Genomic DNA, 24,774 nt, shown 5'->3' with positions numbered 1-24,774 from the left:
CTCATGTTGTTGGTTTGCATTGTGTGGCCAGAGGAGTGTAAAAAAGAAAGATTAACACATTTTTTACTATTGACAAAACCAAAAGGCATGCCTTCTTAAACTGATGCAGTTACCCCTTCACAAAGCCAAAAGGCCTTCCTTGTAAATTAATGTGGTTCCCCCCTTGACATAGCCTAGAAGCTTGCCTTTATATCATAATGTGGTGATCCCTTAAAAAAACAATACAATTGCCTTTTATACTGATGTGGTCCCCCTTTGGAAAAGCCACAGGCCTGTCTTGTATTATGACGTGGTCACCCCTTGACAACACCAATAGGTTTGTCTTCATATAATGACATGGTCACCACTTGACAAAGCCAGTAGCTTTGCCTTTATATAATGATGTGATGACCCCTTGACAAAACCAATAGGTTTGTTCTGTAAACTGATGTGGTCACCCTTTGACGAAGTCAATAGGTTTGTCTTGTATAATGATCTGGTCACATTTTGACAAAGCCAATAGACTTGTCTTCATAAAATGATGTGGTGACTCCTTCACAAAGCTAATAGGTTTGCCTTGTATATTGATGAGGTCACCATCTGACAAAGCTGCATTGTATATTGATATGGTCACCCTATGTCTTCATATAACAATGTGTTGACCCCTTTACAAAGCCAATAGGTTTGCCTTTTATATTAATGTGGTCAGCCTTTGACAAGCCAGTAGGTTTGTCTTGAATAATAATGTAGTCAGCCCTTGGCAAAGCCAATGAGCTTGTCTTCATACAATGCTGCGGTGTCCTTTTGATAAAGACATAGGCTTGCCTTGTATACTGATATGGCCACCCTTTGGTAAAGCCATTAAGTTTACCTTTAAATAAAAATGTGGTGACCGCTTAACAAAACCAATAGGCACGACTTCTATATTTGTTCACCTCTTGACAAAGTCAATAGACCTGCATTTTATATTTTGATGTGGTGAACCCTTGGTCTGTTCAGCTGTCATATCTAAATTTTGCTTACACAACTACAGAATACAGCATGGAGCAGTAGGCTGTTCCACTTCAGCCACTGGCTCTCTTCACTGTGGCCCCTTAACAAAGCAGATAGGCCATCCTTTATATTATGATCTTGTGATCCCTGAGAAAAACAATTATTGCCTTTTGTACTTATGTGGTCACCCTTTGACAAAGCAAATAGCCTTACCTTCATATAATAATGTGGCCACCACTTGGCAAAGCCAATAGGTTTGCCTTTATATTATGATGTGGTGACCCATTGACAAAATCAATAGGCTGCCGTGTGTATATATATGGTTACCATTTGACAAAGCCAATAGACTTGTCTTTATATAATGAAGACCCACTGACAAAGCCAATAGGCTCGTCTTGTATATTGATGTGGTAACTCTCTGAGAAAGCCAATAGGCTTGTCTTGTATACTGATGTGGTCACCGACTGACAAAGACAATAGACCTGTCTTTATATAACATATTAACATGGTCAGCCTTTGACAAGCCAATAGGTTTGTATTGTATGATAATTTGGTCACCCCCTGACAAAGCCAACAGGCTTGTCTACATATAAAGCGGTGGTGTCCTTTTGACAAAGCCAATACCCGTCTTCTATACTGATATGGTTACCTCCTGACAAAGTCAATAGACCAGCTTTTTACATATTGATGTGGTCACCCCTTGGTGACCCATTTGTCCAAAGTGTGATAGTCAAGTTTTGCTTTCACGCACTACAGCATAGAACATGGGGCAGTGGGTTCACCCACTGGCCCTTTTCAATGGAAGTGATGGCATTTTGCTTGTGCACACATGCATATCTGCTTAAAATGTACTTACTTGCAGTGCCAGGGCTAGTAGGCCAATTTCTGCTTTTATTTCTTTGCATATTTGTAAATTATTACAATCAGTTATTTTTTGCAACCGTATGTACATCACCTTTAGTCTGTGCCATTTTCACTTTTTTTATCACCTTTAATATTTTAATGAATATTGCATGTTTGCAAAAATAAATTTCAAAAATGCATGCTTGCCAAGGGCCAGACTTATTGGCTATGACAATGTTTATTTTTTATGTAATACGGGGCAGATTCCTGCTAGAACATTTTCCAGCTCGATTGTTAGCTTTTAAGTTTTAATACACGATGCATGTTTTCATTAAAAACGCTTTTATTAGACAATCTTTATCTTTTTTCACTTTTTCACCACTATTCTAAGCTTATGTAATTGCTCTCGCTACAAGCATTATCACGGGATGGACCCACTGGCTGCCAACCTCAGAAGGAAGTTCATTTGTCATATTACCTTCTACTTGCGTATCTCAGAAGTTCAAGAATTTAAATAACTATTGAAAATAAATGCAATAGATTCTTATTTGTTGTAACGTAATATTTTAAACAGAAAAGTACGCTTCAGTAGTCAATATATGTTTTCGTTTAATAAACTGTATTAAGACTTTCTCCAAAAATGAACACATTTGTATAATCATATGAAATGAAATGTAGGAAAAAATGAGGAAAGAACGATAGTTTGTTAACAACAAAGAAATACGGAAGAGTAATATCACATGACAAAAGTACTTTTTCGAGGTTCTGAAAGGCTCGCTTTAATTGTGCCAAACACTGTAATGAAAAAAGTCTTAAGCACATTCTACTCGGTGCGATCTTCGACTGTCGGTGAACGATGCGGATTGTGAAAGGCTTTGAAACGCAGTAAAAGCAGCCACATAGTATCGCTGTAGAAACACAATGTACCAATAGATAACAGGCTAAACATCACATCTACGTTCTGGTTCAGTTTTCAGCGTGCGGAACACGTTGAATGCAGATAAACATCGGTAGCGTCTTTCTTTTAATGGGAATTAACTTACCTGAATGAAGACGGCGCCATCTAACGCCGATTTTAAATCTGTGCAGCCAGTGATCAGAGACATCTGCTTCCCTGGGCTCAGTGACCCTCGAAGCATGCCGGAATTTTTCAACTCCTCCATCTGTTTACTGAACAAGAGAGAAGCAGCCATGTCAGATAGACCACACTGCACCTTTCGTACCACTCACGTTCAGCCGGGAGCGAGAAACCTCAACAGTTTTACATGTACATGTGCAATACAGGCAGGGGACTGCTGTGGGCATATTCGTGAGTAGCCAGTACTGAGTGAGGGTTCAACCATTCAAGTAGACGTAAGCATCGACGTCGGGTCTTTTTCTTCGCTCTCGCCTCTTTTTTTTTAAACATATTTTATTGGGTTTTGTGACAACACATTCCATACAAACTGTGCATGTGATTGGATCATCATCCATAGCTACTGTATTATTGGGAGAAAAAAACAGCTGCATAGAATGAACATTCCAACCCAACAACCTCAAGTTCAATTCCCTCCTTCCCCGAGAGGTGCAGTCATGTGATCTTCGTTTGTGTTACGTATGCCTACGTTCCGGAGCCTTTTAAGAAGGGATGCGATTCCCCGTGTGAGTGTCCTGTACGGGAGCAGGGGATCAGTCTGGGGTCGGGTTTTCTAATCAGTTTCTTCATTTTCCTCCCGTGTTACCAGCGTTTGTCTGACTTTTGTGCCTGTATTTTTTCTAGTCAGTTTCAGCCCTTTGCGTTCTCCTGCCTGTCTGCCCACCTCCCTCCCCGCTCCCCGCTTCCCGCCACCACCGCTGACCACGCCCCTTTTTCCTTTCTGTTCCCTCCCCGCTCCCGCCTCCCAGCTGCCCCGCCCACCCGCGCACTTCGCCTTATATGGCGACCGTGCGAACGCGCAGCGGTCACGCGCAGCGGGCGCGCCGAAGGCGTGCCAAAGGTAAGCCCGTCTGCGCCCGTCCGCGACCGGATCGCGTCCAGCGCCAGGACCCCTGGCCAAAGAAGATCCAGACCGACCCGCCTGACGTACTCCGCCGCCACCCTCATCGCTCTCAACACCGGCCGACTCCCAGACTGCCACCAAGCCACACCACGACGCACCCACGGACCCTTCAGCTGCCACGCCTGCAAGTTCTCCCGCACCCAGACCAGATGCACACCAGCACCCGCCAAGTCGAACACCAGCAGCACCCACCTCAAGTGCATCCTGCTCAACACCCGCTCCGTCCACAGACACGCCATCGAACTCTGGAACCTCCTAGACGCCACCGCCCCGGACGTTGCCTTCCTCACGGAGACCTGGATGAACGCCTCTTCAGCTCCCGACATCGCCATCGCTATCCCAGAGGGCTACAAGATCGTCCGGAGGGACCGAAACGCCAACCAGATGGGAGGAGGCATCGCCATCATCCACAGAAACACCATCCGGATCACGACCAGCACCGACATCACCCTGACCAGCGCCGAACACCTGCACTTCCAGATCCACACCAACCCGAACACCACCCTCAGAGGCACCCTGATCTACCGACCCCCTGGTCCACGCACGCAATTCAGCGAGGACATCGCCGACTTCGTCAGCCCGCATGCCCTCCCCTCCGCTGACTACATCCTCCTGGGAGACCTCAACTACCATCTGGAGAACAACAACGACCACAACACCAGCACCCTGCTCGACAACCTCGCCAACCTGGGACTCAAGCAACTGGTGTCCACCCCCACCCACCTCGCCGGACACACACTCGACGCCGTCTTCTCATCCAGCACAGACATCCTCTTCAGCCACGCCACAGAGCTTCAATGGACGGACCACAGCTGCGTCCACTTCACCTTCAAGAGAACGACGACCCACCAACACCAGCAACAAGCCGCCCACAGAAGCTGGAACAAGATCACAGCAGACCAGCTCGCCACCTCCCTGAGCCAGCACCCTCCTGCCAGCTCAGCGAACCCCAACCAGGCCGCCGACAACCTCACGAAGTGGATCAGCAACTGCGCGGACGAGCTCGCCCCGCTGAGGACCCCGCCTAGCAGACCCGGCAGCAAGAAGGCCCCATGGTTCACCGACGAACTCAAGTGCTCCAAGAAGAACCTCTGAGCCCTCGAGAAAGTCTGGAAAAGGGAACCAACACCGGACAACAGGACCTCCTACAAACTTGCCACCCGGAAACACCACCAGCTGATCCGCGCCGCCAAGAAAACAGCATTCAAGGACCGGTTGGACAACAACGCACACAACAGCAAGGAACTCTTCAACATCGTGAATGAGCTCTCCAACCCCAGCGCAGGAAACAACGAAATCACCCCATCACAAGACCTCTGCAACTCCCTCGCTTCATACTTCCACAACAAGATCGCGGACATACACAACAGCTTCAACAACCAACCAACGCACACCATGACCGAACAACCACCCCCCACCACCACCCTCCACGCCTGGACCCCGATCAGCACCGAAGACACCATCCGCACGATGAACTCCATCCACTCCGGATCACCGACCGACCCCTGCCCTCACCACGTCTTCAACAAGGCCGACGCTGTCATCGCACCCCACCTGCGAGACATCATCAACACATCCTTCGACACCACCATCTTCCCCGAGAGCTGGAAACACGCCGAACTCAGCGCTCTACTCAAGAAACCAACAGCGGACCCCACCGACCTCAAGAATCACCGCCCCATCTCGCTTCTCCCGTTTCCAGCCAAAGTCATCGAGAAGACCGTCAACAAGCAGATGGCCGCCTTCCTCGAGACGAACGGATCCCTCGACCCCTCACAGTCCGGCTTCCGAGCCAACCACAGCACCGAGACCGCCCTCATCGCCGCCACCGATGACATCCGAGCCCTGATGGACAATGGAGAAACAGCGGCCCTCATCCTCCTAGACCTCTCCGCGGCATTCGACACGGTCTGCCACCGCACCCTAGTACGGCGCCTCAGCAACATCGGAATCAAGGACAAGGCGCTGGAATGGATCATCTCCTTCCTCGACGGAAGAACACAGAGAGTCCGCCTACCACCGTACAAGTCAGAGGCCTCCGAAGTCATCTGCGGCGTCCCACAAGGATCATCTCTGAGCCCCACCCTCTTCAACGTCTACATGAGCCCCCTCGCGGCCATCGTACGCAAACACAACCTCAGCATAATCTCCTACGCCGACGACACCCAGCTGATCCTCTCCCTGACCAACGACCCCGCCGCCGCCAGAGCCAACCTGCACGAAGGGATGAAAGAGGTAGCCGAGTGGATGACGACCAGCCGCCTGAAACTGAACTCGGACAAGACGGAGGTTCTCATCCTGGGCTCTTCACCCTCCGCCTGGGACGACTCCTGGTGGCCTCCCGCCCTGGGCACCGCACCCAAACCGACAGACCATGCACGCAACCTGGGCTTCATCCTGGACTCCTCCCTCTCCATGACCAGGCAGGTCAACAACGTCTCCTCGGCGTGCTTCAACATCCTACGCACACTTCGGAAGATCTTCTGGTGGATCCCCACCGAGACCAGGAGGACCGTCACCCAGGCCCTCGTCACCAGCCGACTGGACTACGGTAACGCCCTCTACGCCGGTACCACCGCCAAGCTCCAGAAGAGACTCCAGCGGATCCAGAACGCCTCAGCCAGACTCATCCTCGACATCCCACGATCCAGCCACATCTCCGGACATCTGAGAGACCTGCACTGGCTCCCCGTCAACAAGAGAATCACCTTCCGCCTCCTCACCCACGCACACAAAGCCCTACACGACCAAGGCCCGAGCTACCTCAACAGCCGAGTCAACTTCTACGCTCCCACGCGCCACCTCCGATCAGCCAAACACGCCCTCGCCGCCGTCCCCCGCATCCGAAGAGCGACTACAGGAGGAAGGTCCTTCTCCTACCTGGCCGCCAAGAACTGGAACTCCCTCCCGACCGACCTGCGCCTGACCCAAGACCACCTCTCCTTCAGGAAGAAGCTGAAGACCTGGCTATTCGAGCAGTAGCGGCACCCCCCCCCCCCCCAGCGCCTTGAGACCCTACGGGTATGTAGCGCGCTTTATAAGTGTCATTGATTGATTGATTGATTGATTGATTAGTCGGTATAGGGCCATCGTCCTGAGATGCCGCCGTCGGGACGTTGTCCGGGTCCACCCAGGCCAAGCCACATCCATGGTTCCAATCCCTCTGACAGCTTCTCTTAGCAATAACCTCCCCTCACATCCCGCCCACTGTCCCAGCTCTCTGCGCGCCACGCTGATGTTCACGGGCCTCCAGGACACTTCCAATATCTTGTGATTTCTCACTTGGGCAATAGGAAGGCCAAATCTTGGAATTTACTGGTGGCTTTACATTTGGGGGTGTGGAGGAACCAACTCAGAAGGCAGTGACCCGATGTACAAAGGGTCTCCTTTTCTAGCACGGTTGACAGCGTCTCACTGACCTCTTTCCAATATCCCCATAGCTGCGGACATGACCACAGCATGTCCTACTAAATTTTCCCTCATTTATCTCACCTTTAACTCATCCAAAACCCCTCCTGCTACTATGATCTCCCTAACCCTTTCCACAGACTCTTCCCTCCTCCATCCACCCTGTACTCATCCCAAGCCTCATTCCTATTACTATAAACTCCCAATTAACACTTCTGGATTCTTCCCTCCTCCACCCCTCCATTACTCCAGTCAATCCAACTAACAAACTCACATATCCGCGTCTCAAATTAACTCATAATGATACTAAAACTGTACTCATATTTCTCTACTAATCCACCACTAATTCCTTTTGGGTTCCAGAGTAGCGTGCTACTCGCCAAAAAGCGCTTCAACGCCTCGTCAGGGGTACTAAGCGCTATATAAATACTCCTACAATACAATACAATGTGGAGTAGGTCCAGTCTTTCCTCTCTGCATCTCAAACAGGCCGTTTCGATCAACTGGAAGTGTTTGTGAATATGTGCTGGTGTGTGAGATATGACCGATGGAGGACATAGAAATGTTTGAGTTTAAAACAAGGATTTCTGGACACCTTGGGAATTCTACTCACTATTATAGCCCAGTTCTTTTCACTAATCAAGGTCCCAAGGTCTTCCTCCCACCTATCCCTCAGTCATTCCAATGACCGATGTATATCCTCTCCTATGGCCCTATACAAGCATGTAATTGTTTTGAAGGCACCAGACAAGAGGGTTATGTATTGACAACTCTTATGTGTTGAGGGTCCGGTAGTACCAGACTGCCAGTGCTTCCGAAGTGCTGTTGTGACAGCCCTATGGAGCAAGAAGTGCCCTTGCAGGAGACCAGATTCTGTGTGGAATTCTTCAAAGGGGAGCAGCACAGCCTCTTTGTATAAGTCTCCAGCTGTGGTCACCCCAGCGGTCACCCATTCTTCCAGCCTCCTCCAGTCCCCCAAATGTGGGAGTTCCAGCAGCGTGCTGAGGGGTAAGTCTGGAGTATATGGGACCTTTGTGCGTGTCTTTCGAAGGCGTCTGTCCCAGCACTTGGAGATTACTTGACGTTTTGCAGTCTGCAGTCGTTTGCCGTTTCACTCAGAGCAGCACTCCGGTCAGGTCCGATAGTGTTGGCACCTAGATCTCTACCAGGGGTCTGTCTATCCACTAGCCAGATCACCACCCACTGTAGTTAGGCTGCAAGACAGTATGCCTTGAAATCAGGTGCTGCGAGTCCCCCCTCCAATGTAGGGCATTTCAAAGTGGAGAGGGCAATCCTCCATTAGAACGGACTCCACATAAAAGCTGTGATTAACAAGTCTAGGTCCCTGAACACTGCCCTGGGGACCCAAATGGGAAGCGTTCTAAAGGAGTATATTAGTCGCGGTAGCGCTATAATTTTCAGGAAGGCTATTTTGCCCATCATAGACATCGGAAGTGTTTTCCAGAATTCCACCCTTAATCTTAGGAATACAACCATCGATCCCATGTTGCCCTCTAATACATTGTCGATCATGGTAAATTTTGACTCCCAAATTTGTCAAGCATCTGGGCTCCCATTGCAGCAGACGTAAACCATCTGGTGGGCGATCTTCAGCAGTGATCGGGAACGGCCTGGACTTTTGCCAGTTAACTTGTAGGTCTTAAATGGAGCCAAATTGTTCCAGCATTGTCTTGGCTCCATCTCGATCTCCCTGCACATCACTGAGGAGGACCAGTAGGTCGTCCACATATACGGAGATCCTATGCCAGTGTTCACCAATGTGTAGTCCATGAAAGTATCTTCCCACTCTCGTGTACGCGGCCAGGGGTTTCATCGCCAGAACCAAGAGCAGGGGGCAACAAGGGGAAACCCTGCCGTGTCCCCCTCCCCACCCGGTAGCTCTGTTCAGGCCAGGCTGTCAGGTCAGTGTAGAGTAGCCTGCTCCAGTTCAAAAAGCCCTGCCCAAGCTGCCTATGGGACGTTACATGATGCAAGTAGTCCCATTCCAGGCTGTCAAATGCCTTTTCGATGTCAATGGCGAGGATCGCTGCTGCCGCTGTATTATAGCCTCCATAACGGGCAGGAGCCACGTAATATTGAGGTCAGTGCTGCGTCTGGGAATAAAACCATCCTGATCTGAGTGAATGAGCTTTGTCATATAAGGAAGGAGCCTAGTTGCACATATTTTGCTTAGAATTTTGTAATCTACATTTAACAATGAGCGCCCTGTGCACTCTGCAGCCTTCGGACGGTTTCCCAGGTTCTAATAAAGGGACAATTGCCGCTCTAGGTATTCTGATGCTATGGCAATGGTATTAAGGCTTCCAGCTTGGGGGTCAGCTCTTCACAGTAGGTGGCATAAAAATTCAACCGGGAAGCCATCCGTCCCCACTGTCTTACCGCTTGCCAGGGATTTGATAGATACTTTTATCTCCTGCATTGTGATATCTGCTCCAAGCTCCTCAGCTTCCTCTTCAGAGAGGTAAGGTAGCGTCAGCCGGGTTAGATACCTTTGGACATCTTCCTGTTTATGCTCTATGGTGCTCTCGTAGAGCTCCAAATAATATTGGTGGAAACAATCAATTACCTCCTGATTATAAATCCAGCCCCCATCATCCTTCTCTAATTTTTATATGGGTGACCGATGCTTTGTAGGATTAGCCAGCCAGGCAAGCAATGTGCCCATTCGATCTCTCTCTGCATGTGTACGTTCCATGTGATGCCGGTAGTCGAAGCAGCGTAGTCTCTCGACCCAGAGTGCTACTTCTTCCTGCCTTCCTAGGAGGACTTGGCGCAAGTCAGGGCAGTTAGGTCGTTGTTTCTCCAGTCTGCAGACATCCCCCTTCACTTCCAATATTTCCCTCAATAAAGTTCCTATAACATCGATTGATGACACCATACAGTACCCCCTGATCACTGCTTTGAAAGCATCCCACTCCATTTGGAGAGAGGAGGCCGACCCAGTGTTGTCTTCAAAATATTGTGCTATTTTCAATCGTATATCCTTCCGGAATGCCTGATCTTCCAGAGATTCAGGCTTGAGTTGCCAAGTGGGAATTCAGGCCTGTGGACCCCCCCAGTTCAGGTGTAAAAGAACCGGGTTGTGATCAGAAATCATTTGGGCCAGATATTTTGAACAGGAGACCTGGCTATGTACATCAGGGAAACAAAGGAATGTGTCTAGCCGGACATGTAGCTCGTGAAGTCTGGAGAAAAAGGAGTAATCCCGGGTGAGTTTGTCTCCAAGTGTCCATCAGCCCCATCTCATCCGCCACTCCAAGAATACCCACGCCACTCTAAATGTTGGAGAGTCTGGTAGTGGAGGGTGGGACCTGTCCATGTGTGGGTCTGCTACAGAAATAAAGTCACCTTCCATCATCATGGTTGTGTCATATATTGGGCTAGGGTGTCGGATACACTTGACAAAATAGAATCCTGATCAGAGTTGGGTGAGTATATGTTCACTATGGTAATATCTCAGCCCTCTCATCTGCCTGTTACCAGTCCACTAGATGTCTAATTTCTTAAATGGTATGCCTGCCCTCACCCATACCATGACCTCCTTGGCGAACGCTGAGTAAATCGTACAGAACAGCTGGCCTCTCCACCTCCGTTATATTACCCTCTCCTCCTTGGAACTAAGGTTTATTTCCTGCAAAAGTGCCGCCTGTATGTTTTGTCTATTTAGGTATGACAGTATTTGATACCTTTTAGACATGGTGTGCATTCCCCTAATGTTCCACGACAGGAACCTATAAATCGTAAGGGCTGTCATCAGTGGTATTTAGTGTGGTGTGCCACCCTCCTTCTCCTCTACCCTACTTTCCATTTCCGGAACCTTTGAGGTTTGCAAGTCTAATTGTTAGAAAATCATAACTCTCAAGTCCCCAACAGTTAAACTGATTATTCCCGAACCAACTCCCAGCCCCCAGGACAAGCAGAGGTTCACCCCTCATCCAAACATTCAATATAAGTAACGTTATCTGCAGGGAATCTCACAGATCGTGCAATAAGTAGGACAGGTGCAAGTATGAGCGTACTGCCCCCAAGTCCTCCATTCAGCTTTCTCATAATTCTCTAGTCCCCAATATCTAAGGAAGCAACAATCTGATTGGTTTACCCAGAGTGCCATCTTCATAGCGATCCGTTAGTCTGTCGACTGGAAGCACTCAAAATCGTGCCACCCCCAGTTCGTGTGAATCAAATAATGTCCTCTGACGTTCCCGGTGTTACATGTGGCATGAGCAAACTGGAGTCACCTGATTCACTAGCTGCACTGTCCGACTCAGAGTCGTCTGCCACTTGATCAGTCAGTGGTGATGGCAACCCCACTCCTGAGCCACTTAGCGAAGCAACCGCTTCCATCGCCCATCTTCTTTCCAGCTGCATCTCGTCTTGGGTAGTGGCTACCGAGTTACAGAGACCGCCCCAGCGACCCCACCCCCAGTCCTGCATTGTCGCTGGGGTCAGGGTCTGCTGCTCAGGCATAGTTGAGGATGAAGGTCAAGCCAGTCCCGTATTTCCTGCTCAGAATTTAAGAATCTCGTGCCATTGTTGGTAATCACCCTGAGTCTTGCCGGGGACAACATTCTGTACTGTAGGCCCAGTTAACAGAGCTTCTGTTTGGCCTCCTGAAATGTCATGCGTCGCTTCTGCACTTGGCAAGAGAAGTCTCAGTAGATCTTTACTTTGCTACTATCCACTATGATGTCTCCTTTGTGATGTGCCTGGGCCAGGATGTAGTCTCTGTCTTTGTAGAACAGGAGTTTGGCCACCACTAGTCAAGGAGGCGCGCGCGCCCCCCCCCCCCAGGGTGGCACTCGCGTGGGCACTCTATGAGCTCTGTCCAGTGTGAAGAATGGGGACAGACCACCTCCTTGTAGCTCTTCTTGGATCCATGTCTCCAGGTAGCCAACCAGGTTATTTCCTTCAGTCCATTCCGGTAGCCCCACCACCAGATGTTGTTCCAACGTGACCGGTTTTCCACATCTTCTGCCCAGAGTTCAAGTGTGCGGTGTTTTGATTCCAAGAAGGCAAGTCTTTTATTCATTGTCGACACAGCTGAAGGTATATCTGCTAGTTCACGCTCCTTTGTGGTGACTCTCTTCCAGAAGAACTTCAAAACTTGGCTCTTCGGATGAGGCCCCTTCTCTCCCCCCAGCGCCTTGAGACAGGTGAGTAGCTGCGCTTTACAAATACTGATTGATTGATCTCTGTGAGGTGGCGATGATCATCTCGAGGTAGGCCCAGGTCTGCTCCCAGAGTGTCAATTTTTGTTTCCAGCACCTCCCTAGTGTCCTGCAAAATATCCTGAAGTGTAGGGTTTCCTGGTTGTCCCGAGGTAGGGTCCCTGGTGCCGCATTCAAGCAGAAAATCCACACGAACCCGGTACCCGGTTCATCTTCTGGGCCGCTACCTCTCATTCCCTCTTCTTCACAGCTTTGCCAAGATATTTGCCGCCGCCAGATCAGACACCAAACGGAAGGTAGATGTGGGTAAGATGGGATGAGATTTGCACTCAATTATGGGGAGTTGTGTTTGTTTAAGCAAATCCTCAGCTTATACTGGTAACAGTGTCTTAAATAAGTCAGGAGTGAGCTCTAGTGAAGGAGCTTTCAGCGGACTTCTGCCTTTATTGTCAATTGAGAACAGATTCCAATTTCCGCTGTTCTCGGGGCCTCCCATGTGCGGCCTTGTTCCCAGGTCTCCCTCGGCCCGATCTGGGCCTCTTGTAATCCTTCCGCCAAAGCCAAGAAGAGAACCCCCTCTCTGCCAACCACGGCCTTGATAGTATTTCCTCGGCCTTCAGAGTGGGGCAGTCTTTCCTTATATGGGCCCCTCACCTAACTAGGCTCCTGGGGCCCGTTTGCAGAGCACTATCTATACATCTCAAGGGGTTGTCTGTCGCCTGGAGCCTTCCAATCCGTATAAACTATTGTAGGTATTCTCCCACGGCTTCACTCTCCCTGCCTCCCATCTATTTTCATAAGTGCTGGGCTCCTCTGCTAGGGGGGTCCCACCCACCCTGACCTCGCACTGTCCCCAATTGCTGTTCTGCACTCTCACCTTGGGTAGTCGTAGGCCTCAGGCTCTCAGGCCTTGCTGGCCCCTCGATTCTTATTAGGCAGGCCTTGTCTTGCTGCTTGCAGTGCCACGTTGCTTTACTTGAGCGCGGCTCAAGTCCTCACACAGGCTGGTACTGCTGAGAGATGTTCTCCTCCGCTCCCTCTAGGGACGCGGGGGGGAGGGCTCGGTTACAGGGGCTCTCAGGCTCACCTCCGCCTGTCCATCAGCCCTTATCCGTTCTCAACTTCTGCAGCGTCCCAGGCTTCGACACAAAGGCAACAGTCTCTTTTTGAGCCGCCTGTACACACAGGCGTACCTGGGACTCTGAGATGATGTGGGCAGGCCATGATCAAAGCCGCCAGGGTCGTCAGGCTTCTTTACCGGCACCTCTAACGTAGCCCCACGGGCCGCTTCTCTGTGCTGCCATTTTGGGCCTTCGTGCGGTCTTCTTCGTGTGATCCAGGTATTTGCAGTTTCACTGCCTTACAGTGCAGCACAACTACCTCAGTAGTAACCCATTGACTTGGTGAGTTTAGTACTGCATGTTGCCTCCAGTGTGGAGCATGGATGGGACTAGATGGGGCCTGGGTTTGCAGAGTTCTCTCTCCTCGCTTCCTTCGCCATCAGCTGCACGTCACGCTGCCACTCTTGCCTATATTTTACTTCTCTCGGTCTTATTTTTTTTTTCTTTACATCTTTTTCCCCGTTAGATTTTTTTTTCCTTCGTCCAATTCTTTTTAGCATCTTCCTTACAATATTTTGTTCATTCTTCACAGCTTTCGTGCCACTTTCTTCACACCCTCCTTTCCTCTCATTTCTTTTCTCCCTTCAATTTGCCTTTCCTTATTTCATCTTTTTAATTGCTATCTTTTTTGCAGCTTTATTGTTTCTCAATCTCTTCTTTCTCTTTCATGCCCTTCCTGCATTCCATTTTCTTTATCATTGTTCTTGCTTCCAATTTTTCATCATTCACTACTTCTTTTTCTCCGCCATTCTATAATCTTTCCTTATTTCCCTCTTTCTATCGCTTCTCTGCTTTTGTGTTCTCTTCTTTCATTTACACTTTTCTTCATGTTTTCCTCAATTCTTCTTTTCTTGCCACTGTGCATTATCTCTGTACCCTGCCACTGTTGTTTCCTTCTTGAGAAGTAATAAACCCTTCCTTGGAGCCCTGTAATGCCATCACAAGCTTCTTTGCAGAAAACTTTTAAGTGACCTAGCTAAGTCAAGAAAGCCATGTTTTGACGGGTTATAGGCATCCCATCCACCGTATTAAAAGTGACGCTTGTAGGAAAGTACCCTCTTTCTTGGCATGGTTACCCCCATTTTCTGCCTGCTGTCAGTGTGTTTGACTGTGTTCACTGGGATCCTGCTAACCAGGAGCCCAGTGATAATGCTCTCTCCCTTCTAACTTGGTAACTTGTCCCATTTTCACCCCACGTTTGGCATACTGGTGCTCCCATGTAAGACCCTAGAAAATGGTACCCAGGGCATTGGGGTACCAGGGGATCCCCATGAGCTGCAGCATGTATTATGCCACCCATGGGGATCCCATGCAAAGTGTTTTGCAGGCCTGCCATTGAAGCCTGCGTGAAAGGGTGCATGCACCCTTTTTCACCAAAGGTCACTGCATCAAGTCACTGTAAGTCACCCCTATGGCAGGTCCTCCTAGCCCAGAGGGCAGGGTGCAAGTACCTGTGTGTGAGGACACCCCTGCACTAGCAGAGGTGCCCCCACAAACTCCAGTGCCATTTTCATGGACTTCCTGAGTGCGGGGATGCCATTTTATGCATGTTATGAACATAGGTCACTACCTATGTCCAGCTACATAATGGTAATTCCGAACCTAGGCATGTTTGGTATCAAACATGTCAGAATCATACCCCAATACTGTTGCCAGTATTGGAAGTATGATTCCATGCACTCTGGGGGCTCCTTAGAGGTCCCCCAGCATTGCTCCTACCAGCCTTCTAAGGTTTTCCGGGCAGCCCAAGCTGTTACCACCCCTCATACATGTTTCTGCCCTCCTGCTGCTTGAACAGCTCAAACCCACGAAGGCAGAACAAAGAATATTCTTTGGGGGGGTAACACCCTCTCCCTTTGGAAATAGGTGTTACATGGCTTGGGAGGGGTAGCCTCCCCAAGCCACTGGTATACTCTGAAGGGCACATTTGGTGCCCTCTGTGCACAAACCAGTCGACACCGGTTCAGGGACCTCCAGTCCCTGCTCTGGCGTGAAACTGAACAATGGAAAGGGGAGTGACCACTCCCCTGTCGATCACCACCCCATGGCTGGTGCCCAGAGCTCCTCCAGAGGGTCCCTGAGTTCTGCCATCTTGAATCCAAGGTTGGCAGGGACCTCTGGGAGCATCTGAGTGACCAGGCCAGACAGATGACATCAGAGCCCCCTCCTGATAGGTGGTCACCAGGCTAGGTGACCAATCACCTTTTCAGAACTATTTAGGATCTCTCTCTCTTGGAAGGGTCCTCAGATTCAGCTTGCAAGATTCCATCAGGACTCCTCTGCAACCTCTACTTCGACTTCTAGCCAGTGAAACCGCAACAGGAGCCAACAATCTGCATCCACAATGAAGACTCTGCTTGCAACATTGTTTCCATGGTTTCTTTCAGCTTCTGCAACATTTCCCCAGCTGTGCATCCTCTGAGGGTGGCAAGTCTTCAGTCTGCACGAGAAGGAAGAAGGAATCTCCTTTGGAGTGAAGAAGTCACTCCACTGCATCCGGAGGCACCAACTGCAATGACGACCAGCTGCAAGTATCTTCTCTCATCCTGAGCTGCGTGGATCCTACATTACGGGTGGTGGTCCGGTGTGGTCCTTTTGGTCCTCTCTGCCAGCTGTCCAACTTTGGTGGAGGTAAGCCCTTGCCTTCCCACGCAGGACAGTATCCCTGGGCATCCCATCTCTTGCAGCTGCCAAGGCTTGTTTGCATCGCCTCCAAGGGATCTTCAGGCTCAGTGTAACCCTAGCACACAGCACTCGTTCCTCTGACGAACATTCCTGCGTGCTTCTCCTGCGGCATGGGACCCTTCTTCGGTAGTGCTGCGTGGGCTCCTCTGCGACTCCTGGTTCCTCATCCAGTGGGACTCCTGTGGGGGCAGCCTCTTCTTCTTTGGACTCTCTGCCTTGCTGAGGGTCCCCCTAGGTCTCCCCCTGTGGGTCGAGTCCTCCTGGACCTTGCTGGTCCCCGGCAGCTCCACTTTTGCTTTACCGCGACTTTTGCCTTTGCCAAGGCTGTTGGTGGCTCATCCACGCCACTGACCAACTGCAACCATCATTCTGGCATGGGACGTCGACTGCATCCTCCAAGAACTCTTCACCTGCCCCAGGGCTGCATTCCTGACCGTCTTCGTCCTACAGTCGACCAACTCCTGCATCCACAGCTGGGGGGGGGTAATAGCTTCTACTCCTCCTGGACTCTTCTGTGACTTCTGGACTTGGTCCCCTCCTTCCACAGGTCTTCTTCTTCAGAAATCCACCACTGGTTTCTTGCAGCCTTGTCTGGGTGTTGCATTTTCTTAATTTTCTTCCTTTTGGGTGGTTTGGTGAAAATCTAGTAATTTACTCCTTTCCTCCTGGTCGCTAGGGGGCACTGTGGTACTTACATTTGGGGCTTCCTTGTATCCCCAGCTCCCCTGTACACATTCCACTTACCTAGGTGGGGGTCCTGTGTTTGCATTCCATTTGTTTAGTATATGGTTTGGGCTCCCCCTAGGGTTACTATTGTCTAATTGCATTTGTACTGTTTTCTATCACTTTCTATGCCTATTGCCGATAACTAGTGTACATATTTAGTGTTTACTTACCTCCTATGGGAGGGTTGCCTTTCTAGTACTTTTTGGTATTACGTCACTGAAATAAAGTACCTTTATTTTTGTAACACTGGTTGTTTTCTTTCATGTGTGTAAGTGCTGTGTGACTACAGTGGTATTGTATGAGCTTTGCATGCCTCCTAGATAAGCCTTGGCGCTCATCCACAGCTACCTCTAGAGAGCCTGGCTTCTAGACACTGCCTACACTACACTAATAGGGGATACCTGGACCTGGTAAAAGGTGTAAGAACCTTAGGTACCCACCACACACCAGGCCAGCTTCCTACACCACTGGATATAATGGTCTTGTAATACAGTAGACACAATATTCGTCACGTTTGTGACAGAGTAACCCGGTCCACCAAACTCTAAATCAGGCCCTAAATTACGCAAAGAGACAGAACAGGGGACCTCTTGCAGCTACTAAAGTGGGTGGCTCAATATACACTTGAATGACTAAACATGGCTAATATCATGTACATGGGCTCATTCTGGGCTAAACCTCCTGCAAACCTTCCTTTAATTAGGAGGGCTTAGAGGCTGCAGCTGCCAGGGGGTGGTTGTACCAGAATTCTGGCTACCTGACCCACGTGGTCAGTAAGAACCGTGCCCTTGGCCGCGCATAGGCTGGGAAGCTTGCGCGGGATAGGGTTGGCACAGTTGCATGCCCCTTCCGTAGCCACGAAAGAAGCAAAAAGCAGATTGGGGTTGACGCTGGCAGCTGGGAGGGCCAAGACCTAGGTCGTAGCCCACAAGTCCTTAAAGTGCTCCAGCGCTGAGTCTGCCTCATCTCAGACTAAACGGTTGCTATCAAAGGGAATGTCCATGAGGAAGCCTGGACATCCCCTGAAAAGCCAGACGTTCTCAGCCAGACATGGCATCTGAGGGCCAGGGTCATGGAAACCACTCTGCCCAGTGAGACGGTTGTGTATAAACCACAGCGAATAATGAACATTGGTGGCTCTTCCATACCACTGACCGACTGCAACCATCATTCTGGCATGGGACGTCGACTGCATCCTCCAGGAACTCATTCACTGTCTACAATGCAAGGCTAGTGGAAGAAAACATTTTCTTTGTGAAGCTATCCAGCCTCTTGGATTTCCTGTCCGGGGTGTACGGCAGGGAACATGCCATGGGAGGCAGAAGCTTGGACCACCAAGTTCTTTGGAGTGGGTGTTTGGTGAGGAAGTTTGGGCCCCCAGGTGCAGGGTGGCGGCACACAAAACAAAAAAGAATTGAGTACCCACCGAAACCCACCAAAACGGGTGTTGACAGATTGAAGACACCGGTCAGCAGCAGAACAACGGCAAAAAATTGGGGATTACTGTCTGTTGTGGAAAATGCATGCTACAGGAGTGAATGAGAGTGAATGGGTATGGATGTGGGAGTGTGTGAGTGGACTGGATATGGAGTGATTTTTATCTTTAAAAAATCTTTTTTCTTTTTTGATTTGTGTTTAATAAGGCCTTTTGGATAAAGAAAATATTGATGTTATACTATATGGGTTTGTAATTAAGTTGAACATTGAAAACATATATATATATATATATATATATATATATGAAATGAAAAAATATTGAACTTTGCATATAACAGGATGAGTAATTCTGTATAAATAAACATTTTATTTTTTTAATCAATCATTGAATGTTGTGATTTATCTAGAGGAATGTTCAGGCCTAGAAATAATAATGTATAGGATTTATTCGGACTATTAAAGAGTAGAAGGTTGGGCAGAGTTTTGTATTTTGTTTTGGGTTTTCTCCCCCTTCTCCCAGACCTTAAAGTGAACCTTAGGGGGTTCCTGTTGTATATTGAGAATATACCAGACTTAGCAAAGTACAAATGAAGCACATTTTTGTTAATTCTGAAGTGTCTTGGAAACAAATACTGTAATATGACCAAACAAATCAATACACTAGGTGATGCCATTTCAACACTTTATCATTTGTGTGCTGTATAATTTTATTAGTAAATCTATATATCTGGGCAAATGTAATGATCATTTCAATTGAAAATGGGTAGTCTGTAACACTGCACTCTCCATCACTGAACTCTATGCCACTCTACTCTGCACTACTGCACTCTACGTCACTACACCCTGCAGCATGCAGTGTACAACACTCCATGCCACTATGCTGTACTCTGCACCACTCTGTACCATTGCACTCTATGCCACTATACTCAGCACCACTCCGTGCCACTGCACTCTATGGGCAGATGTAGGTAGGTATCCGATTGCGACTTGCAATTTGCAAGTCATAGCGACTCGTAAATTGCAACTCGCAATCCGAGATGCAGAAAGGTGTCTCAGACACCTTCTGCGACTCGCTATGGGGTCGCAAAGACCCCCCTCATGAATATTCATGAGGTGGGTCGCAGTTTGCGACCCCATAGCGAGTCTAGGCACTCACGGGGATGGTGACCTGCTGGAGACAGCAGACCACCATGTCCGTGACTGCTTTTTTAATAAAGCAGTTTTTTTTTCTCTTTGCAGCCCGTTTTCCTTAAAGGAAAACGAGCTGCAAAAAGAAAAATTTCCGAAACCATTTGGTTTCGTTTTTTTCAGAGTAGGCAGTGGTCCATAGGACCACTGCCTGCTCTGAAAAAATATTTTTGTGGGCATTCACAAAGGGGAAGGGGTCCCGTGGGGACCCCTTCCCTTTTGCGAATGAGTTACCATCCACTTCAAGTGGATGGTAACTGCGAGTTGGTTTTACGACCGCTTTCGCGGTCACAAAGCAACTCTACATCGCGATGTGGTCGCAAATAGGAAGGGAACACCCCTTCCTATTTGCGAGTCGGAATCACATTTTGCGAGTCGGTACCGACTCGCAAAATGTGATTCTGCATCGCGTTCAGCCTTTTGCGCCTCGCAAACTGCGTTTTTCGCCGTTTGCGAGGCGCAAAAGGCTTCCTACATCTGGCTATATATCCTTCTATTGTTATGTCACTCTACACCTATGTACACTCTACATCTATGCCAGTGTAGTGTATGCCACTGCACTCTATGCTCCTCTACAATGCACCACTCCAATCTGCACCACTGCACTCTACGCAATGGCACTCTACAATGCACCACTCTAATCTATGCCACTGCATTCTACGATGCTGCATTGTACACCGCTAAATTCTATGCTGCAGCACTCCACACCAATGCACTCTGCACCAGTCCACTCTACCCCACTGCACTCTACTTTCCTCAATGCCAGTGCACCATTGTACACAATGCCAGTGCACTCTATGCCACTCTACACCACTCTGCTCTACACCACTGCACTCTATGTCACTGAACACCAATAATGAACTCTATGCCACTGAACTCTACCTCACTCTACTCTGCACTAATGCTGTCTATTTCAATGCACTCTACTCCACTGCACTCCACGCCACTCTACTCTGCATCACTTCATCGTACACCACTGCACTCTGCAGGACACCACTGCACTTTTTGCCACTGTACTCTATGGCACTATACTCTACACTGCACCACTCAACACCACTGTACTCAACATAACTGTGCTCTATGCCACTCAACTCTACCATGCACTGCTCCACTCACCACCATTCTACTCTATGCCACTGCACTCTACTATGCAACACTCCACTCTGTGCCACTGTATTCTGCACATCGCACCCTACGCCACTGCACTCTACTATGCAACATTGCATTCTACAATGCAGCATTGTACACTGCTGAATTTGATGCCGCTGCGCTCTACACCAATGCAATCAACACCACTATACACTGCAACATTCTACACCAGTCAACTCTAGGCCACTTCACTGTACGCCACTCTACACTACTCCACTCTATGCCACTCCAATACACAACATTCTATGACACTTTATGCTATTCCTCTCCTCTCCACGACACCCCACACCACTTTTCCCATGCCACTAACCTTTAGCCGTGCTAAAAACAGCCACACTTGTGTACAACATTTCTAAAACACATTGACAAATCCAATAGCTTTGGCACTGGCGTGCTCTATTGGTTTTGCCAATGCTTGTTTTCTGGTACAATCGAAGCCAAACAGGCATTTGTAGCCAGAGATCCTAAATTCTTAGCAGATTCACATTAGAGGACTCCTAACCTTTTAATGTATCACTAGTTCAGCTAAGCACCTTCAGATATTTAAAGGGTTGAAATAAAAGCATTAAGAATGATAGGAGAAAACATTTTCCTCTGGAAGGTACCATCAATATGAACAAGTCAAATCTTAAACACAAATTAGCAAAATACAAAATGAATACTCCATCTGGCCAATGCAAGGCATTCCTCAGGTGGAAGACACAAAGCTCCGTCAATATTTCCAGGTTGGGAGCCTTAAAGATAAATTCCGGATTAGCCACATGAAGGCTAAAATTAAGAGCATGCTCCCTAACTGCATCACCTCCCCTTACCTTTTTACCTAGGTTGTAAAGGAGATCAACGAGGATAGCTGTCGAAGACTGCCTAGATAGGTTGCACATGAAAAGAGACAGTGCACAAATAGACACTCATGCAAGTGAAAGAGTGCAGGTGATGGAGCACTTACAGGAGGAGTGCAGGGGGGTCAGCAAAAGCAGCAAGAGATAGCACAATAAATAGGGCAAAGTTACAGGATATAAGGCGAAGGTGGCACGATAACACCTTATTTACAGCCTTCTCCTGGGATGTTATCAGTACTTATCCAAGATGAGATTAGCACAAAGAATGGACTGGAGCTTCACTTCAATTTTACCTATGATGGTCACTGCACAGAACTGTGCAACCACTAACCTGCTGTATTTTGACATAGGCCTGCAGGAACTATGTGGGTTCCAGCTCCACTACTGACCCGCCGTGGTCTCTGATATTGAAATAGATACACCCTAATGAATTGAAAGGTAAATTAGGGGCGAGAGGAAGATATTGTGACACTGCCACTGGTGCTGTCATCTGGGCATGAAGAGGAGCTGCCTGTAGGTGGTCATCTGACTGAACCCTGGGGGAGCAATATCCAATCATCACTTATCACGCTAAAGATCCCTCTGACACAGATGTGGCTCAACTCTTAGCCGAGTTAGAGACTTTGTGTCTACATCAAAACATTTTAGGCCCCACTCATTTGGCTGGTCATACACTGGATTTAGTTTTTCACTAATTCCAGTGCATTAAACTGTGAGTCATCTTGTCCACTTAATTGGACTTACCATACCCTGATCTGTTTCCAGATTTCTAATCTGGAGAAGCCTAAACAGGTAAATCTGGTAGTAAAGGAGCCACAAGACAATGGCACGGTGTCTCTCCTGATTCTTTTTCTGCAGTCTTTGCTTGTTTCCATAGCTAGTCATGACCCAGAAGTTAAGAATCGCTGGTAGAATATCAGTCTACCTTAAATTCTGCATTCGACAAAACTGCTCCTCTAAGAACTTGGACAAACATTATACACAGGACTTACGCACCCTGATATACTAAGGAACTAAGATTAGAAAAAGCAGCCTGTAAGAAGCTATAGAGACATTGGTGTCGGTCTGATGATCTAGAATATAAAGTTGCATATGAAGATGCACTTTCTATATATCATCGGATTATCAAAAATGTGCAAAAATGTACATTAGTAAGCATATTGATCAGGTGGAAACTTCCTCCAAATAACTGTTCAAAACCAGCAGTATCTTACTAACTTGGCCCAGGTTGCAATATAAAGGCAATGAAAAATGATGGGGCACCGGGAACCAATGGCTTGCCTGCTGGAATCTTCAAATACGCCATTGAAGACTGGGCAAAGCTATGAACCCCTCTCTTTAATCAAGCATCCTTACCGCCCAAATCCCAGATGTATGGAGGGGCTCCATTTTGTGCCCCATTTTCAACAAAGCCATTTAATTATCGACTGATAGCAGTGTTAGATCTAGAGGCTAAAGCTTATGCACGGTTACTACTTAAGCAGCTGGGGGCCAGGGTTCTGGACAACGATGTACTTCCATTCTTTCAGACAGGCTTTTGGGCAGCAGAGTCAACCATAAATAACATCACTACACTTGCTGTGCTGAGCCATCAAGCAGCTTGTATTGATTACAGTGCTACTTTTGACAGAGTAGACCGATCCACGTTATGGAGGAAATTCCGTGAGTTAGTCGCTTAAACCTGTTACAGGCCATAATCTCTCTCTATTCAGACACGGGTCCGCGTCAGAACTGGGCCACACACCGCCACCCCGAAAATCACTATCCAGGGTGGTTTCAGTGCATCCTCGCTGCACTGTTTTTCAATTTATACACAGCAGACCTGGGCAAAGCTTTGGCGAACAGCAGCCTGGCTCCCCTACGATTAGGCCTCACAACTCTACACATTCTTCAAAATGCACATCATATTGCGATAATGGATCAAATTAAAACTGGTATACAGCAAGCATTGAGTAGTTTCAATACCTACAATGAAATGAATTATATCATGATCAATCAAGATAAGACTAAAGTTGTAATGTTTGGTCGCTATAAAAAAAAAATAATCTCTCTCATGGTGTATGTAGCCTATGACTATCAAAATGGCATTAAAATACAACTACTTGGGGGTTTGGTTCACTGAGACCTCTAAACCCTCAGCCCACATAGACTCACTAAAAAAGAAAGCTGCTGCCATTACGAACGGTCTTGCCTGACTCAACAAAAAAACTAAAAAGCGTCTCTGCTGTAGCGATCCTTAAAGTTGTAAAGGCCAGTTTCCTTCCAGCATTACATTACGGGTACCAGGCATTCCCAGGCGCCTGTGCACTTAGTCTGGAGCATTTGCAGACCTTAGGTTACAAGAAGGTACTTCAACTACCCAGATATCTACATAGATACAGAACCCGCCTGGAATTTGGCTTCTCAAGTCAACTGTTAAACTGCATGTCTGACATCTTGAAATATTATATACGCATAATAAAAGCACCTGCGAACTCACAGAAAGCTTGTCTGAAAGATACATTTGAGAAGCCTGGGAACCCTTGGCATCGGCTACTACAGAAGGCAATTCATTCATTCCAAATAGAAGCATCAGCACTAACACTTGATACCATTACTTTTCTGACATGACAAAAGGTAATTAACAAACAGGTGCTCTTAGCGTCATTTCAGCAAGATACTGCTTCTCTGAATTCCTTAGACATTCTACATCTGCTAAATACTTCATATTTGTTTGGAAGACCCCAGCCATACCTTTCAGAGGCCATACACTGTCAAGCACGTAGAAACATAATGTACATGCGACTGCTAGGCCTACCAGTGGTAGACTTCAACTCGGCAGGACCTAATTCAGGGAAGAGAGGGGCTTGCAGACTATGGCCCTCATTATGAGTTTGGCAGGAGGAGAAGGCCGCCCGCCAAACTCCCATTGTCAGGTCACCGCCAGTGCGGTGACCTTCCCGCAGCCCCTATTACGAGTTTCCCGCTGGCCCAGCGGCAAACAGCCCACAACATTGACTCCATTGTTGCAGTGCATAGGGTGCAGCAGCACTTGTTGCGCTTTTCACTGTCTGCAAAGCACGACAAGGGCCGTCCAAGGAGGCCCTTGCACTGCCCATGCCAAGTGCAAGTGTGCCCTGCACCCCGTCTCCGCTGCTTTTACATGGCGGTGTTACCGCCATGTAAAAGCTGGCAGAGA

General features: G+C 48.2%; 1 protein-coding gene across 1 annotated transcript in view; it reads right to left on the bottom strand.

Moving 5' to 3' along the window:
• Positions 1-24,774, bottom strand: part of CRYL1 (crystallin lambda 1) — a 467,408-nt gene that overhangs the window by 363,708 nt on the left and 78,926 nt on the right. The window contains exon 3 of the mRNA XM_069202282.1: positions 2,859-2,985. Coding sequence (XP_069058383.1) covers positions 2,859-2,985 — 127 coding nt within the window. The remainder of the gene's footprint in view (positions 1-2,858; positions 2,986-24,774) is intronic.

The sequence above is a fragment of the Pleurodeles waltl genome, chromosome 8, assembly GCF_031143425.1.
Source record: "Pleurodeles waltl isolate 20211129_DDA chromosome 8, aPleWal1.hap1.20221129, whole genome shotgun sequence".
In the NCBI taxonomy this organism is placed as follows: Eukaryota; Metazoa; Chordata; class Amphibia; order Caudata; family Salamandridae; genus Pleurodeles; species Pleurodeles waltl.
The sequence above is the reverse complement of the archived record's forward strand: the minus strand, read 5'-3'. Positions and strand labels throughout refer to the sequence as shown.